The sequence below is a fragment of the Pempheris klunzingeri genome, chromosome 8, assembly GCF_042242105.1.
Source record: "Pempheris klunzingeri isolate RE-2024b chromosome 8, fPemKlu1.hap1, whole genome shotgun sequence".
Classification (NCBI taxonomy): domain Eukaryota; kingdom Metazoa; phylum Chordata; class Actinopteri; order Acropomatiformes; family Pempheridae; genus Pempheris; species Pempheris klunzingeri.
This window is the reverse complement of record NC_092019.1, coordinates 10,424,526-10,442,765: the sequence shown is the minus strand read 5'-3', so window position 1 is coordinate 10,442,765 and position 18,240 is coordinate 10,424,526. Positions and strand designations below refer to the sequence as shown.

The following is an 18,240-nucleotide window of genomic DNA, read 5'->3' as shown; positions in this document are numbered from 1 at the left end:
CTGGCTTCGGTTTGGGTTAGGTGCGCCCTCTCGTGGACACCTCAGGAAAACATCCACCGACTAGTACAGAGAAACAAGACAAGTTGTGTTAAAAGTGCGGTTATACACGCCCTAATGTGCACTAGGCTGTCTTAAGGAAAGGTACCTCATTGCTAACTTTTCAAGACAATAGTCTGGGTGTATCATATCCAAAAGTAACTCTCTAGTAGTCGTTGTGTCGGTTAGCATGTTGAGAAGCTAACTGACCTAGCTTAGCTGCGCCAGTTTTAGCTTGTGTTGCTGTGCGACGTCAGAGAGTGGGACGGGAAAAGCCACACACGGTCGACCTTGATGTTTGCTTTTATCGAGGTAAGATGGTTTACAATTTGAACGCAAGAGAGACTGCACATATTGTTGGCGTTTGTTTATTTTTGTGACGGGCTGTGAAGGGATAAGCATGTTGTCAAGGCTTAAAGTTCACGGGCACCAACAGCCACCTGATTTCAGGCAAAGAGCAATTTTAAATTCACACAAGGATTAACGCTGTACATATTTCCTCCCTTCAATCCCTGTGTTGTCCCTGTGTGGGAATATGCTGAGGGTACTATTATTTAGAGTTGGGTATTTGAAATGAATGCCACAACATATTTAGGTAATTTGAGACCTCAGAAATCTCACAGCCTGAAATATATCCAACCAGATGGAGTGCAGTTTGGTGTCTTGGGTACCTCTACAGTCATTCAGCTGAGTAACTTTGGCTAATTTTTGCAAGTTGTTCATGGTTATTTGACTCCAACAGGCTAAATTTTAATCACTTTGAAAACCCTCTTGCAAATTAAATATTGACCACAAACACAAACAGCATTATGGCTCTTTATTTACATGCATTTCTACATTTTTATAGCTTTTACATACATATATAAAACTCATGTTAAGGTGTCCAATTCTGTAAGGGTTTTTAGGGTATGATGGTATTAAAAACTGTCCAATCTGTGTATTTAACTGTCGACTGCAACATGGAAAATGCTGTGTGAATGTGATCTACTGTTGTGTATTTCTGACAGTTTCCTCTATCATGGTTATATGACTGCAAGGCACTTTGGCTGAACTTGTCTGCTGGCTCTCTAAACTTTAATTCAGCTTAAGCCTCAATGCTGGATTCAGGATATTGGCGTTGGTTAAAATCTTAAAATTGAATAAAGCAATTGGATGCCCGGAATTCTTGGAAACCTGTCCTGCTCTTAGGCTGCAATGCCACGAAACAGATTTCCTAATAGATGACAAAAGACAAAGAAAAACCACCTGATTTATTTAGTCCGTGACTGATCGTAGTTCCCAAAGCACAGAGTAAAGCAGCCAGAAAACACGTTCAGTTGGCATGCACAGAAAACACCAGGCTGACTGCCATAGCTTCAGGTGGTGTGTTTCCTCTCATGACAGAGGAGGATCCTCACTAATTTGGTGACAGTTTCTTTGTGAAATGCCTCTTGTTCATAAACAAAGATTCCTCGAGGCAACAACATTTGTTTAAATGTCTGGTCTTTCTGACATCAGATAGTACGACACCCCTGTTTGAACTACTTGTCAGTTTAAAAAAAACATCCTGCTATGCCAGCTATGTGAAGGGATTGTCTAATGGAGCGCCGCATTGAGTATTGAAGTATTTTCTTGGACCTAAAACAAAATGAAAAATATTCTCAAGGCTGGCTATGAAATATTGCTTTAAAGAAGACAACCTGTGAATTGTGAATTAGTTGGAAAATTACTTTAATTCCCAGCCCACGTCTTACTTTTCAAGTTTTGGTCGTTATAAACTAGAGTAACATTGCAATCACCGCTATCATTCAAACAGACGGCTAACATGACTGCAGCTCAAAGATCCCTTTGACACCAACCTTGTTTGGTCTGGACTGTGGTCCAGACCAAACAGCCAAAACCTTGATTCGAAGAAAAGAAGCGGTCACAGTCTGGAGCAAACTGAACCATGGTTCGGTTAGTTTCTATTGTGAAAACATGTTTTGGATGGTTTGGACTTTTCAATTAGTTCTGGCAGGCTATCCGCTGAACCAGAAAAAGGAAAAACAATGCAATAAAATGAAACTTTGTGAGGATTCAGTTGGAAAAAACTATTATTTTCAGAAAGGAAGTGAGAGAATTTGACAACATGCCAGCGCCACATGCCCGCCTGTCTGACAATAAATTAATTGCAAGTATAGCGAGATGCAGCTCAGTTAAGTGATGGCGACAGGCGTGTAATGTTTAGTTCTTCTGTGTGTTACTAGCCAGATAGAATGAATACAAATGAACAAAAACGTGCTTTGCTCAGGCTTTCAGGTATGAAAAGGCCCAATGAGTTCAATGGGACTTTGGCAATAAATGCCTTAAAGCCATTCATTCAACAACATGCCGCTGTAAATGTAAAACTACTGGAGAACCACCTCAACCAGATCCGATTGTAGCAAGCATCTAAATGCCTTAGGTGCAGTTAATTCAGGTAGGAAACTCCCCAATCATCTAGACTGTACCCCTGTCCATAAACAACTGCTGATTTGTGTTTTGGTTTTTTTTTGTCTTGGTAGGAATGTACATAATGTTTCTGAAGGCGCTCATGAAGTGGGGAGTCCCCTGTAAAGAATTCAGACAAATTCTCCTGACAATTTCCTGCATCTTTGTGCTCTGTCATTAGCTTACCCCACCTGCTGATTTCTTAGAACACAGCTGAAGGGTAGTGGTCAGCTGTGGGTAATAACTCTGGATATTGACAACTGGAAGCACGCATATGTGCATAAATGCATAAACGTGTGGGAGGTGTGCATAAAAACACACAGACTCTATCTGTGGGAGGAAAGAGTGTCGGTTTTTCCTGACCTCCACTTAACCCAGAATAGGTCAATATCTGCCACCTGCTTCACTACCCCTCGTGTGTGTGTGTGTGTGTGTGTGTGTGTGTGTGTGTGTGTGTGTGTGTGTGAATGTATTTGCATTCACACACTGCCCTCTGCCTCCCTCGCAGTCTATTTTGGCCACCGCTCTTGTCACCTTAGCACAAAAGTGAACAAGCAACACTGCATATTTTTATCTATATGTGACACTTGACTAATTTATTTAGATACTCACAAAGTAACTAATGGAATCTGTCTACTCAAAAAAACATTGTGCAGTCTACAACAGTCAGCTGACAGCTGACATTAGCAGTTTCAAAATATTTCTGTACAAGCGTAATCGCACAACAACCAGATAAAATTATGCAGTTTGTTGTTAGGGTAGCAATTATTCTTTTATTTAAAAAAGGCAACTTGTAAATAAATTCATTACTTTTTTGATAGAAAAAAACAGTGCAGCTCATATTTAGTAAGCTGTTTCATTAGTAGTCCGCTTGACATCACTGAAAAACATTCAAATACAATCTTGACTTGGCTACATGAGTTTCATGCACTTTGACCTGCTCGTGGAATAATTGGCTTTTAGCCTGATGATGGACCTCTTTCACAACAGATATTTTGACTTATCGTTCGAGGAAAAGCACAGTTAAATGAAATTCTGTCATGTTTCATTTTATTGTTTACACTTGTGCTCTTTCTAATGTGAAATGTTAGAATGGCTCATGTGAAAAAGACTTCCTTTTATGCAAGCTAGACTTAAAATTTGAAAATTGCACTTCAGTTTCTCCATGTAAAGATGCATTTCACCCTATTAAATGGCTAAATAAAAGCTGATTAAGTGTAATTTTCTAAACAAATTAAGACATAAGAGCTGGTGGGAAAGTTCACAATTGATATTATATTGTACATTGTTGTTTCTTATGTGGATGGTGTATTTTGTTCACTTTTTCCATCATTCTGTACCTCAGCTGTTGACGACAACTAAACACAGCATAAGATTACTAGCATAATATACTTAACAATGTTTTATTGTATGAAAAATCTAGTATTTCAGCAAGAATTTAAGAAATTAAATGAAAAACAAGATATAGGCTACCGTATGCTCTAAACTCCCACTGAAAGTTTCTAATTTCCTGTAGCTTTGTTGTACTGTGTCATTTGCATTCACCACTCCTTGGCCAAGAGAAAAGCCTGAGTGTGCAAGCACACAGAATGTTGATGTTTAAAAAAGAATAGGCATTTCTGAAAGAGTTCATAAATGTACATCAAATTTTCCAGTTTTTATTATTGTGTAAGACATTAAATTGTTCTCCCAAACAGAGAGTCAGTCCAGCCTGAGTTATGCCAGACAAAAAAAGCTGATTATGTTGGCAATAATGAGAGCAGAGATGAGACTGATTTGAGCCTGGGTAATGAAACAATAGAAGTTAGCTAGTTATATTCCATTCAAGAGTCAAACAATGTCACAATCACTTCTACTTTTATTGTACCCTTTTTGTTAACATCAAGTAATTGCAGAAAAAAAAAAGAAAATTCAACATCAGATGAAAACAATCTGCTCAATATAGACGTTGTCTAATTGTCCCTGTATTGTTGTGGACTACTAGACCGTATGAGTTGTTTCCAAACAACACTAGTCATTATTTTGAGTCTGTTTTTCAATGCACTAAATGAGCTCTGGCATTTTCTTCTACTGAAGCTGTTGTCATCACCGCTACCTACAACACATGATCACATCAAACCCCATCAACTGTATTGGGGCAGAGGAGAGAAGAAAGGAGAAAGAAGAGAAGGGGTCTAAGATATAGTAAAGGTAGAAGGTAGGTAGAGTAAAGGAGGGCAAGGTGGGAAGAGCCTGCCAGAACAGACTGAGAGGAGGGTAACGAAGAGAGGAGATGGTGGAAGGGGTAAAGAAAGGGATGTGAAAATAAGAACCTGAGGGCCACAGGTGAAAAATGTTGGAAGGGGAAAATATTAGATGAGGTAAGGGATACAGTAGTTCAGGATGGGGAGGCAGATGTTGGAGGACTGAATAGGAGAGGGAAGAGGATTTTAACAGAGGTTAAGTGCTGGATTGTAGAGTGGATGGGGACAGAGTGAAGGGAGGATCAGAAGGGGAAGACGAAGATTATAATGCAAGAGGGGAGGAAGGGAAAATTAGTGGGAGAATGTGTGAGGATGAAACGAGGTGGAGGCAAAGTAGAAAGATAAAGGAAACGAGGTACAAGAAAGGGCACAGTGATATAATCCTTGTATGCGAAGCAGATGAACAAAAGAGAGAGAACAATGTGGTGCTGGAATGGGTTGGTACATTATTATTTTTACACCCCCCCCCCCCCCCCAAAAGCTATTTGCTGTGTCATGCTTTGACATTTGCCCCTAGTTCTAAATTGGTAATAAAACCCAAAAAATAGATGCCTGTACTAATTAATTTAAATTAGCTGAAGCTGCAATCATCCCTGTGGGGAAATTGGGTCTTTGTAGGACCATGGAAGCGGATATAGATAAGACCAGATGAATAAATTATGATTGAAATTGTATGAAAGATAACAAAATAATTACCACAGAATGCATTGAGATGGCAATTAATTGATTGAATGTGTGTGTGGTACAGGCTACCAGTTTTTTTTGTTTTGTTTTTCAACAGATGCTTTGCTTTTATATGCCTTCTGACTGGTGGGGAGTATCAGGTTTTGTTGTATGAGACTGGTATATTTCTGGTGCATTTCTTTGTTTATGTTTGGGTGTATGGTCGACAAGTTTCTTTCTTTGTGTTGCAGGTCTCTGACTTTGTCACAACCTTGGCAAATGAATCAGAAAAAGATACCACTTAGGCTAAGCGGGACTGTCCCACTCCCATATAACATCAGGGTATGAATCACCCACGAAGGCTTAACTGCCTTGAATCCCCTGTCTGTCGGTGGCACTGACAAAGCCTTTGGATGAGTGGCAAATGAACAGTCCTGAATGCAAGGTGTTCACATTGGCACTGTTAACTATTCACTCAACAAGCCTTAAGCACAGAAAGGTTAAAGCTGTTGAGCCTCAAAGGCAAGTCATGCAGACTTAAGATATGACACACAACTCCTCTCCAGTAGCAAATGTTTTCAGCTATTGCCTTCATTAGGGTGGTTACCTTTAACAGCCTGTAAAACCTGATAAAGTTCCATGTTTTTGAACCAAAGTAATTTGAAGTCAATGCCCAGATTTTTGTTTTTGGAATAATGTTTGGGAAGTAGTTACGGGCTCTATTATTATTATAATTGAAAAGTTATGGCATATTTACTGGGAAGGGATAGCCAGGTGGTGTTAACATATGTCGCAATAGAAAAAAAACAGTACAAAACACATGCTGAGTCTCTCAACCATCCTGGCACAAAGACAGTTAATGGATCTGTGGTTGGCAGCTTGTAAGTGACTGTCCACCCACTTAATTATGTGAATGAAGGTTACAAAATGCATGCACTAGTCCAGCATAAACTCACACACACAAGTGACAACCCTAACAAGCCTATAAATATTCTTTATGAATATTAATATGCACAATTATGATTTATTGCTTTGTGCAGTAATAGTTTGGCTATTTAAACTCGGCATTCAAATCAGGTACTTCATGTGAGGGGGATTAGAGGTATCTGGAAGTCATCATTTATTCATGGTTGTAGAAGCAGCATTTTGGCCAGCACCACTCTCATCATGTTTTGGCCGGCCAAAGAATGTGAAGCGTCTTTTCTTGTACGTCCTCGCATCTGTTTGCATACGGTGTTTAAGCAAATGCCACGTGTGCTTGTGTTTATCCACTTTATTTTTTTTGCTTTACTCTCTTAGGTGCTTATTTCCACAGTAGAACTGAAGAGCCATCATGCAGAAACCACTCAGTTATGACACATAATTGAGCCAGCAAAATGAAATGGCATGAAGTAGGTTTGATTGTGTGTAGTTGACTTTTCCAGCCTATGATCATTTAATATGCTGAAACTCATATTATGTAGTCATATTATATTTTCATGTGTAAATTTAACTGCCCTTTTTTTTTTAAAAAACTGACCTCTGCTGGTGGATAATTCCTTTTTCCAATGCAGTATTTTTGTGCATCTGTCACTTTGACTAGTGAAAGCTGTTTTAACAAATCTGACATTAAGGCAAATTGCTGTCTGTCTGTATGGAGGTGTGATTGTGTGGGTCATCTCAGTTCTGAAAATCATCATCATCTCCGGGATTTAGCTTAAATGTGTTCCTCATTGCATGAATACTGCATAAACGCCAGTGTCGTAATATCTCCTCTTTTTTTCTTTTATTTTCTTCTCTCTCTCTCACTTGCTGACTTCTTCCTGCTGCTGCACCTTGTTTTTTCTCCTCCCCTCCCCCTTAGCCCTTTCTCCCTCCCCTTTCCCTTCACTTCCCTCCCACTTTTCTCTCTCACTCTAAAAAGCACTCAGTCTCTGCGCTCCCCCTTCATTTCCCGCTTCAACATGTTGGCAGGAGGAGAAAGAGGAGGATGCTGCGCTCTACCCTTGGTGCGTTCTTGCCACCCCTCCGGCCAGCGCAGGCTGCCTCTGACTCATACTCAGACTCAGCCTCAGCTCTCAGTTGTCTCCGCTTGAAGGACTTCAGAGAGGAGGTGGAGGAGGAACCGAAGGATACGCTGGAGATCAGGAGCTCTCACACCAGGGTCCCCAACAGGAACAACAACAGCAGGAGAGCGGAACAGAGCAACTGCTCCTCATCTGTGGTGGAAACTACTAATACCTCAGCAGTGACCACATCCTCTGCCTCCTCTAGTTTCTCTCCCTCCTCTTCCTCCTTCTCGGCTCCAAGATCCATGTGGCAAGAGGCAATAAGGAGGAAGCGGTATCTCCTGGACCGGGCAGGGGAGTCAGGTGAAGTGGATAAAGGAGGAGGAGGAGGTCAGGAGAAGAGGAACAGGTCCCCGGATTGGCTATATGAGTCCTACTACTGTATGAGCCAGCAGCATCCTCTGATTGTGTTTCTGCTGCTCATAGTGATGGGAGCCTGCCTGGCTCTGCTGACTGTGTTCTTTGCTTCGGGACTGGTAAGCTGCTCACTCACAACATGCAGACACACATATACCTCATACATATTACAAATGTGTAAACAAACAACCATCCGAAACTATACAAACATTTGCATGGCATAATATTCCAGCATGATACATTGCACATCTCTTTGTGTGAGCTTCAAATTACAATGACATTGTGCAAGAAATTCATGGCAAGTGTTAAGCTCTGTAAACAGTGTGGATGGGTGCGTTAAGGCACATGTGACACACACACAGGTATTGTAGACAATCTCTATGAGTATGCATAGAAATAGGGTCACTTGAACTGTGCAAACGAATGTGCTTATGTACGTACACACACACACACACACACACACACATCCAATCCACCAGCTTGTGAAACGCAGCCCATGAGCTCCCCTCTTTCCTAGACAGATACACACACATACGTCTAAACACTTACAAGCTTGTGCAACACCTATATGCACACACACACTGTCACAGCATGCAGTCTTCATTGCAGCACTAATGTGAAGAGAAGGGTGAGATAAAAGTGAGGGGGGGAATAAGGGGCTTAGTTATTGTCTGTGCGCATGGTTGACTGAACTACAAAAAGGAGATCTGTTTCACTCTGTCACTATTTTCACGGGGTTATCTTTGCTCTAAAAACCTGAAAAAATCAATGAAGTGAAGCCAAGCCACTCTATGAAATAGATTCCACATTGAAGTGTATAGTTTAGTAAAATACAAATACATTAATTCTGAATTGGGGGGATGCAAAATAATATTTGTAATTTAGATTGGCTGTGATTTAACTGCCTAATTAAATGCATCCAAAAAAGGAGAGATTGTAGAACATAAATATATATTAACACAATCAAATGATTTTAGAAGATATACTAACATAACCTTATTATAGCTCATCACATTTTTGCATTAGGAGAGTGCCTCTCCCATTCCCTGTCTCTGCTGAGTCTGCTATTAAGAAGGGATTAGTCTAAAACACACTGAAAGAGACTGACAGAGCACTGGCACTGGCACACACCCTGCACATTACGAAATTCACCAGATTCAGACTCACCACAATTAAACATTGGGAACACACAGGTATTACAGCTAAACGTACAAAACTGAATGAAAATGGAATGAAAAGTTTTACATGTTAAACCAACTAGGGGTGTATCGTTGCACGACAATCACTGTTGGGTACGTACCTCGGTTTTGAATTCACGGTTCGGTAGGTTTTCAGTAGAGTGGGGGATAAAGATTAAAGATAGAATTGGTTCTTTGGCAGTTTGTTTCTTGAATTTAAAAAAAAAAACCAAAAAATTCAGTGCTGTTCCAACTGGTGGCAACCTACTAATAAAAAAGTAAAATGTATTTAAGTAAAAAGTAAATCAAAATAAATCTTTCAAATAAATAAAAATACATAAGACTAGCATAAATATCCATAAAGAAAAATTTGCTGCACTTGAACTTTACAATTGTTGTGGGGGACTGTAGCTTGTGCTTGTTTATAAAGTGCTGGCTGATTTGCTTGCTGAAATGTGGACGATAAGGAACTTTATAATGGGACTTAAATGTGTTTAAAACCTGCGTTCTTAGCTGCGTTCGCAGTTTAGCATGGTCGCATAACCGCTGCTATTAAAACAGCTATGGCATTTTTTTTATTGCTTTGGCCCAGTCTGAATTGTTAACGAGAGGCTGCTTAAATGCCACAGGGCCCTGGGTTTGCACTCCACTCTGTTTTTCCCTTATACCACTGATTTTTACATTCGGGTGATGCTGCCTCAAAGGAGCGATGAGGTTCGACGAACAGCCAGAGGGAAACCAGGTCACAGTTGAACAGTCCCGGCATATGGTCTAGCTTTCAGCTGATCCACCTGTCTTTGTCTATTATCATTGCTGTTAACTGGGAAACCGTAATTTACCCAAATAAGTGACATAATGATACTGGAGGATCTTCAAACTCTGGCTTGTCTTAGTTTGCCCTAACTACAAGGCCTGGCTCAGAAAAGTTCAATGCTGCATCCATCTGGTAAGTGTTTACTGAACCAAAAGACCCATATCGAAACTTTTCGTTCCAAACGCATGTACAGTTACACCCCTACAACCAGCCGAGGTTGAGAGAGCATGCCATTGCATTTCCATTCGATCAAGACAAAACGATGACATTCATGCTTAACGGATTTCATCTGTTGACTAATTATCTAAACGATTAGAAGAGAAAGCAATGTTTGAATCATATTTAATCTGGCAGCTTTTCTGATAATTGATTGTGTTTTAATAACCGCTTACACACTGCATTCTTTTGACTCAATACCTTCGCCACAACTGGGGTTTGCACCAATGAATTACCTAATCTGGATTAATTATATCATCCAGCTGGCAGCATTTGTGTTAAAGCTGTGGTAAAGTGTGAAACTAGAAGTTAACCAGCAGCCAAAGCATTAAGTATTAATGTAGAATTTGAAACACGGGTGCTCCAGAAATGAAAAGAAGGCCTTTGAAATCCCCAGTTTAGTGGAAAATATTTCCCTGCAATCAGACACTGAGAATATAATTCTGCACTTGGGGTAGCAGTGGTTTTTTGGGCTCACAACAAAAAAGCATGTCAGTAAATGCCTTCCCCTGTCAGGCCACTGCTCTGTCTCTTTTTTTTGTTTGTTTCATCCCTGTGTTGGATACTGCTGCTCCCTTCTTTTTTTCCCCTCCATCATCCCCTATTTCTCTACATGCTTGTGTCTGTGTCATCTCTCACCTCCTCATATTCTGTCTCTCTCTCTCTCTCTCTTATTTGTATCCTATCATCCCTCCATCCTGCTGGCTAGATGACCTAAATCCTGTGCTGTTTTGGAGCTCTGCTCTGGGCGAGACAAACTCTCTGTGGCTCTCTGCAGACACACATATCCTCTCCTGTCCCAGTGCATTGACTGTGTGCATGAGAAAGAGACAGAGGGAAGGTGGGGGTGGGCTAAAGACGGGCACGAGACAGAGATGGAGAGGAAAAGGACGAATGCAAATAGAAACATTGTGAGATAGACGGGCATAAAAAGACTTTATGGAATGAGTAAGAATCTGTTTCCGTGATTAGTGACCGCAGTGATTAAAAAAAGCAGCACATTATTTAATTAGAAAGAACTGTGTGCATGATTGTTTGTATTTACAACATTAGTTTGAAAAAGAACTTTAAAGTAATCCATAATAATAATCCATTCATTCATTTGGATTTTGATGTGTAATTTACACAGTGGATATTTGGGTATTTTAAAGGGCAAAAAGGCTGTGAGGTCCCTTTTAGGGAACAAGAGTCAGCAGATTACCAACCTTAATGTTAAATAAAAAGATGGAATCAGCACAAGCCCAATAATATATTATGTTACTATTTAGAGTTGAATTTGAATTGAAGTTTGACTGGTAGTGTATTTCACAGATTTTCTTGCCTAAACAGTCACGTGTGGCTGGTGAGGATGTGACACATGTGCTGCCATAACCATGTCCTGACCCTTTTCCATCCCCTGTTACACTCCTGGAAAAGTAATGATTGGATGAAGCCTGGCAAAGGCAGGCTGCACAAACGACTCATTTCACTGTGCTATCCTCCCGCATCCACCTTGAAGAAACTCCTGAAATTTTTATTAGAACTTTCAGATCTAAGTGTGTTGCAGAAAGGCAGCAGCAAATCCATTATGGATGTGGCTTCAACTTTGCCACTAGTTAACAGTGGGAGCTTTTTAGGGTTTTTCCTCATCCCATACGATGCTCTGTTAGTATAAAGGTTTTTCCCTTTTACAGTTATGCAGAAAAGGGAGTATGGATCCCTGGATTGGACTCGTTAAAATAATTTCAGCGTTGTGCTACGTGGTACTCTGTCAGTGAATACTTAATTCATAGAGACAATGTACAGGAACAGGATTGATGGTATTTCTTTCTCTCCCAGGATGACAGGCAAAGCAGCCCACAGGGTTATACTACGCATACTCATGTTTAATACATGTACTAAATAAACATAAAGTAGACAAATCTGACCCAAAAATATCCAACAGTAAATAGTAATTGTGTAATTAGAGTGCTGGAAAAACATACAGTAACTGCATGTCTATATGATTATATATAAACCTGAAGGATTTGATGCAGGTCATTTAGAAGGTGTATTTTATTTTATTTCCCATTTTACCTTTTCTGTTTTTGTCCACTATCAATTTACCCTCTTAAGTCTCTGTAAATTTTGTAGTGAGATGACATTTTACAATCTCTCATTCATACTGAGTCTTGGCACAATCTCTGAAGGACATACAGAGCATTTGTTACATCTATCAAAAAGGGTTATCTTAGTAACACCTTGCTGTGTTTTAAAAGCAGAAAAATCAGGGGACAGTCTGTTTTTATTCTGTATTTACTGCTTCTCTGGGTGAGTCACATGTCTGCCTTGGTTGTTTGTATTTTCAGGACACTAAAGAGGAAAGACGGAGCAAGAAGAGGAGTTTTTTTTAATAACACAGTTAGGTTGTTCCCCCCCCCCCCCCCCCCCGGAGAAGTCTCTGTCATCTAAATTTGCTTCATTTCTGTTTATTTCTCTCAGGCAAACCTACACTATGATTCTCTCTAATTAATTACTTCCTCATTTCTATGATAAATTGTCTCTCCCCCCCTCTCTTAAATTGTCTGTCCACATGTCTCTCTCTGTCTCTTATTTTTCAATGCTTTTCTTTTTCAGAACATTGAGGACCATGTGGCCTTTGTAATCACTGTGCCCACAGCGCTGGCTATCTTCCTGGCTGTGTTTGTACTCGTCTGCATTGAGTCCATCTTTAAGAAGCTTCTACGTGTTTTCTCCCTGGTCATCTGGGCCTGCTTGGTTGCCATGGGTTACCTTTTTATGTTTTCTGGTGGGATCATCTGTCCATGGGATCAGGTAAGACTCAGAGATGTGGTCTGTGATGAATTTGTTTTGTTGTAGAGGAACATGTGGCACATTCTGTGGTTTATTTGATTTGTTTTTGCTGTTATCTTGGGTCGTTTTAGGAGAGATTTAGTGGCTTAAGGAAAAACCAATGCAAATACAGATTGTAAATGACAACTTTGAATATACAGTACAGTATGGGGGTAAGGGATAAGATAGAAATCTAGGCCAGTGGATTTTGGATGTTGCTGATGCATGTTTCTTTCATTCCCTTGCTCTTTTTTTTCTCTTGAACTCAGCTGAGGTCTCCTGTGGTGTATGACAACATCTGTGGGAATTTTGTTGGCTTTGGAAGTGCATATTTTGCGAAACTTAACCAGATAACCCCAACCATATACATACTTTGATTATTTCCACTTGTCAGAGGACATATTTATTCTTTCTCAGGTCTAACAAGTATAATACTTGTCCAACAACATTTCCCTGATTGCCAGACTACAGCATGAAATCTGGTAGCAAAAGGAGCTAGAGATATGACATGGCTTTTATTTACTTGTTTTCAGCTCTGCATGAGTTGGCCTCTATCGAATACCTAAACTGATACAACTGCTGGCCAAACCAAATGTGGTTTTCAAGTCTATGATGAATGTGGAATGTAGATTCTCTCCTGTCTGTACTGTGAAGTGTCGTTATAGAGATCATGGATAAATGTAAAACAAGACTTAGGGATTCAGATTGCTTGAAAAAAACCCTCCTTCCTTAAGATTTCATTTAATCTCTTGTGATATCTGACCTAGATTCTAAAACAGGGTGTCTTTTAAGTTTTGGATTGATCACGTACAAGCTTGAGTGCTTCCTGACATTTCATCATTTTTTGTCTTTTTCTTTCTGTCTCAGCGAGTGCTACTAGATAAATATAATATCTGTGACTGTAAGAAAAAGACAAATAAAATCTATATCAGATGAATATACATGTATTATTGAGACAAAAACTGCATTTTTGAAATGTAACCATTTAAAAAGGTATAACATCACAGTTATATATTATGTGTCAGGCTTTTTGGCTTGACACCAGATCCACAACTTTGATCTTGTCCATTTAAAAACAGTAAATAACATAGCCTTCATGAATATTACGGATATTATAGATTACATTTAATCCAAAATTACAATTGATATTGGAATTTAACGAATCTGTCCTGCCTTAACTGGCATGACCATGTAAAATAATACTTGTTAAGCACTTTTTCTGTAAATGTTAAATCAAATTAGCTGATCAAATAAATCCATTCCAGTCCGTTAATCATAAAATCACGTACCGTTAAAAACTAATGTGAAAAAGGTGATATAGATGCTGATGAACTCACCAGCATTAAAAAAAGCTGTTAATATGAATTATTTATTTGAAGATAAGAAGAACATAGGATTTATATCTAATACCAGAACCTGGAATAACATTTATTGTATTAAAGTATTGAAAAAGGAAGAATTAAGAGTATACAACAAAGAAAGAAATCTGAGGTTGGGTTATTTGCTGGATTGAGTAAGTGGTCTTCCAGTGTCTTACTCTTGGACTACTTTATTTGCTAAAATATGTTTAGTCACATTTCATGGTTAATCCAAATTCCCTTACAGTATTGTTTATGTATGCCTTACGCTGAATACTTAATGGCTTTTATCACTGTAGGTGTTATGCACATACTTTTTACACCTCTACACAGGTGACAACCGTGACTGGAGGCATTGTGTTTTCGGGTTGTTCGTCCATCCCATTCTCGTGAAGGCGATATGTTAGGAATGCCTTCAGGGAATTCCTTCAAATTTGGCACAAACATCCATTTGGACACAAGGATGAACTGATTCGATTTTGGAGATAACAAGTCAAATGTCAAGGTGACCGAGACCTCACAAATCACATTTTTCTTCACATTTTTGACCATAACTCAAGAAATCATTCACTAATTTTGACAGAATTTCCCATTCTTGTGAATGTGATACCTAGAGGGAATTTCTTCAAATTTGAAGTGATTCGATTTTGATCAGGTCAAAGGTCACTGTGATATCACATCTTGTGAACACAATATCTCAGGGACGCCCTGAGCGTATTTCATTACATCTGGCACAAACATCTACTTAGACTCAAGGATAAACTGATTAGATTTTGATGGTCAAAGGTCAAGGTCACTGTGACTTCATAAAACATGTTTTTGGCCTTAACTCAAGAATCCTTATACTTATTATGACATTTCATACAAATGTCTAATATGATGAAGAGATGACGTTTTATATACAAAAGGTCAATGTCACAGTGACATCGTAATGCTCTGCAAAAACACTCTTCTAGCCATTATCCAGCGCCATAGCTTAGGAACAGAAGGGGAGATTGTGACTGGATTTCACATTTGGTTGGATATTGAATTGATGACGCTACTCTTGGGCCTGGGCAGACCCAGCCAAGTCGTAGCAAACTGCAACTGGCGAAGGCATGCAACCAAAAGGTGTTAATTCTAGGTTTTATTGATTTATGTCCTTTGCTGCATTTTTATACTTCAGAGAGGGATACAACTGATGGTAGATTGAGAAGGAAAAACAAACTGTCCGTGAAAGGTCATGATTGTTGTAATACATGTAAGCCACCTCAGAACCTTCCATATTATTAGTATTTCTTATTCTTGCTTTCTGCTAGAGTTACTGAAACAAAAGAATTCGACTTGATAACAACCTCAACCTATGACACCGAGTTGTGGTTGTCAACAGAAATGCATTAATGCAGCCGCGTGGGATATTATTACTGTTTGATTAGAAAGCCACAAACAGATTGTATATCACTGGTGAAATCGTATAGCCAGCTCGTTTGAAGGAAGTCTGTCAGATGTGTTGTGTGAAACTGCTGTAAATCGATTGTGTATCAAGTTTCTCAGGGCACTCCTGCAGGCTTTCTCACTATGTCCCATGCGGCCCTCTCAATACCATGCAGCAGCGAGTCAAAATGCACAAAGAAGGCTGTTTGTCTGAGACCAGTTTAAATATGCGCTAAATATGTATCGAAATATACAGTTAAAAATGACAACTATACAATATTATATTACAGAGTATTTCTTGCCCCTAGGACTTCTGTGCAGTATACTATATACCTAATATGCTATGTATATCACACTCTGTAGCAACAATACATTTGCAGTTAAATGTGGTATGACGAACAGCAGTGTCTTCATTGGTGTTGTATGATGCATAGGGCTCATTGAAAACATCACAGTACATTAGGTCGTCATCATTTGAAAGCTGCACTCATTCAACAGTAGTAGGCAAGACAGATGTCTAGTGTGGCCTCATCTATCACAAAGAGGTAGCTAAAGATGCACTGATTCACACGCCACTCCATTCATTCCTTTCTTCTGCTCACTAAAATGTCAGGCCATTATGCTATTACTGCTCTCTGACTGCTGTATCTTAGCCATGGTAATTAACACTTTCTGATGTTATTGTTGACTGGTGCTGCGCTCCATGTGTTTTTAGAGGCTTGCTGCCACATTACAAATTAAGAAAATGACTCATTAGCGCTCTCACATTGCTCCACCTTTAGTGTACAGTATATTCCATATACTTTACTGCTGGGGGAAACGGAGAACCTACTTCATGTTTTATTTGTGCTTGATGCCAACTGACAGAGACTGTCACATGGCTTATTGATGATCAGAGCTCCCGACTATCTCTTCCACTGGTGGCACTGATGCAACCAACTTTCTCACTTTTTGGATACCCTAGTTTTATTTGATGTAAAGACTGACAGTGACTCGCAACTTTAATTGTGTATTTCTGTTTTTTTTTCTCTTCTACCTTACATTTGTACCCCACTACAACTCAGACACAAAAGTTGTACTCTCACTATATTTGACAGCCCCAGTCACTACTTACTTTGCAACAATACAAAATATATAAATAGATAAATACATTTTATTAATATATCAACAGCTTGTATGTGTATACCCAGTTGAATGTAAAGTAGCATATAAAGTATATATTTAAAGAAATTAAAATGAGCTCCACCTTTACCAGCTGTAGCATTAAAATAATGAACACATGCATGATGTATGGTAATGCATACATTTGATGTGAGGCATACATTTTGTAAAATGTACTGCATAATGAATACTTTTACTGTTGGTACTTATTTGATGCTAATATTTGTTACTTTTACTTTACCACTCATTTCTTCTCTCCTTTTACACGTAACAGAATATATTTCATATCGTGGTAGTACTACTTTTACTCAAGCAAAAGATCTTAGTACTTCTTCCACCAATGTGTTGGCAATTATGATTGAAAATGGTGTTTTTTTGTTTTTCACTGGCTCAGTCGGTCTGCCTCTCCCTGCACCTTTATCATCAGGGGCATTTAAGTCGTACCTCTCGATGTCACCACCAGCCTCCTCCTCTCTCTCCTCATTTTGCTTTTTAAAACAATCCGCTCATGACCGCTTTATTTTTGGAACACGCTGTTGTGTACATGCGCATCACACACTGTGCACTGCGACATACGCCTGCATTAAGTGCTGTGCGTTTGGCACCGTGTGCTGGCAGATCATCATGCACTTGAGATGTGAAGTTTTAACTTGTCCACTTTGAACTGTTCACTGTTTTGGAGCCCTGGTTATGATATTGACTATAAATATCAGGGACATGCCAGTGGTCCTTGAATGTTGGCAACAAAAGATTACACTGGATACCATCTGTAAATCTGCAGGATGGATGGCAAACGGGATCATTTTAATCTATGATGAATTTGTAGAGATAAAATACCACAGATTTCTCAACCCAATACTGCCAGCTTTACTGATACCGTTGTTGTCTGTCAACAACAGTCAAAAACAAAAGCAAACTGCAACAATATTTCTCAATTTTCAGGATCTTAGGAATTGTCTAAACTCACAATATATTAATTATATACAGAACTATATTTACTGTCTACCATTTTATTTGAGTGCCCACAGTGTAACAAAACACTGTTAGTCAGCTCTCTAAAAATTAACTGGATTATCAAATAGTGTACATCTTAAGTGTGTCTGAAAAAATTAATTGACCACTCAGACTAATTAATAATTTTCTGTTGACTATGACGTGTAGAGCCACCAGAATTAAGGCAACCAACAATTTCAGATTTCAACCTGAAGTAAAATTGTCCTCCTTGCTGTTTAGGTTATTCCACTGCATTTGATTATCAGCCAATTATATTAATAACCAAGTCTTTGAATCTGTGGTCACGCTGGTGTTGCTGTGCAGTTGCTAAGCGGATGACTGCCCCAGAAAAGAAACAGAGGGAGGCGAAGTAGAAGTCAGTGTTAATTAAATGCTCTCTGTGCTGTAGCGAAGGAGGTAGGTATGAGAAGTAGGGGAATGTAAAAGTGATTAGAGCGGGGGCTTCATGCTCTCCCACCACCTCACCTGTCATATATATCC

General features: G+C 39.3%; 1 protein-coding gene across 1 annotated transcript in view; it reads left to right on the top strand.

Annotated features, from left to right (window-relative positions):
• Positions 1-7,344: 7,344 nt before the first annotated feature.
• Positions 7,345-18,240, top strand: part of adcy2a (adenylate cyclase 2a) — a 55,458-nt gene continuing 44,562 nt past the window's right edge. Inside the window, exons 1-2 of the mRNA XM_070834814.1 lie at positions 7,345-7,914; positions 12,599-12,796. Of these exons, the coding sequence (XP_070690915.1) occupies positions 7,360-7,914; positions 12,599-12,796 (753 nt within the window). The 5' untranslated portion in view covers positions 7,345-7,359. The remainder of the gene's footprint in view (positions 7,915-12,598; positions 12,797-18,240) is intronic.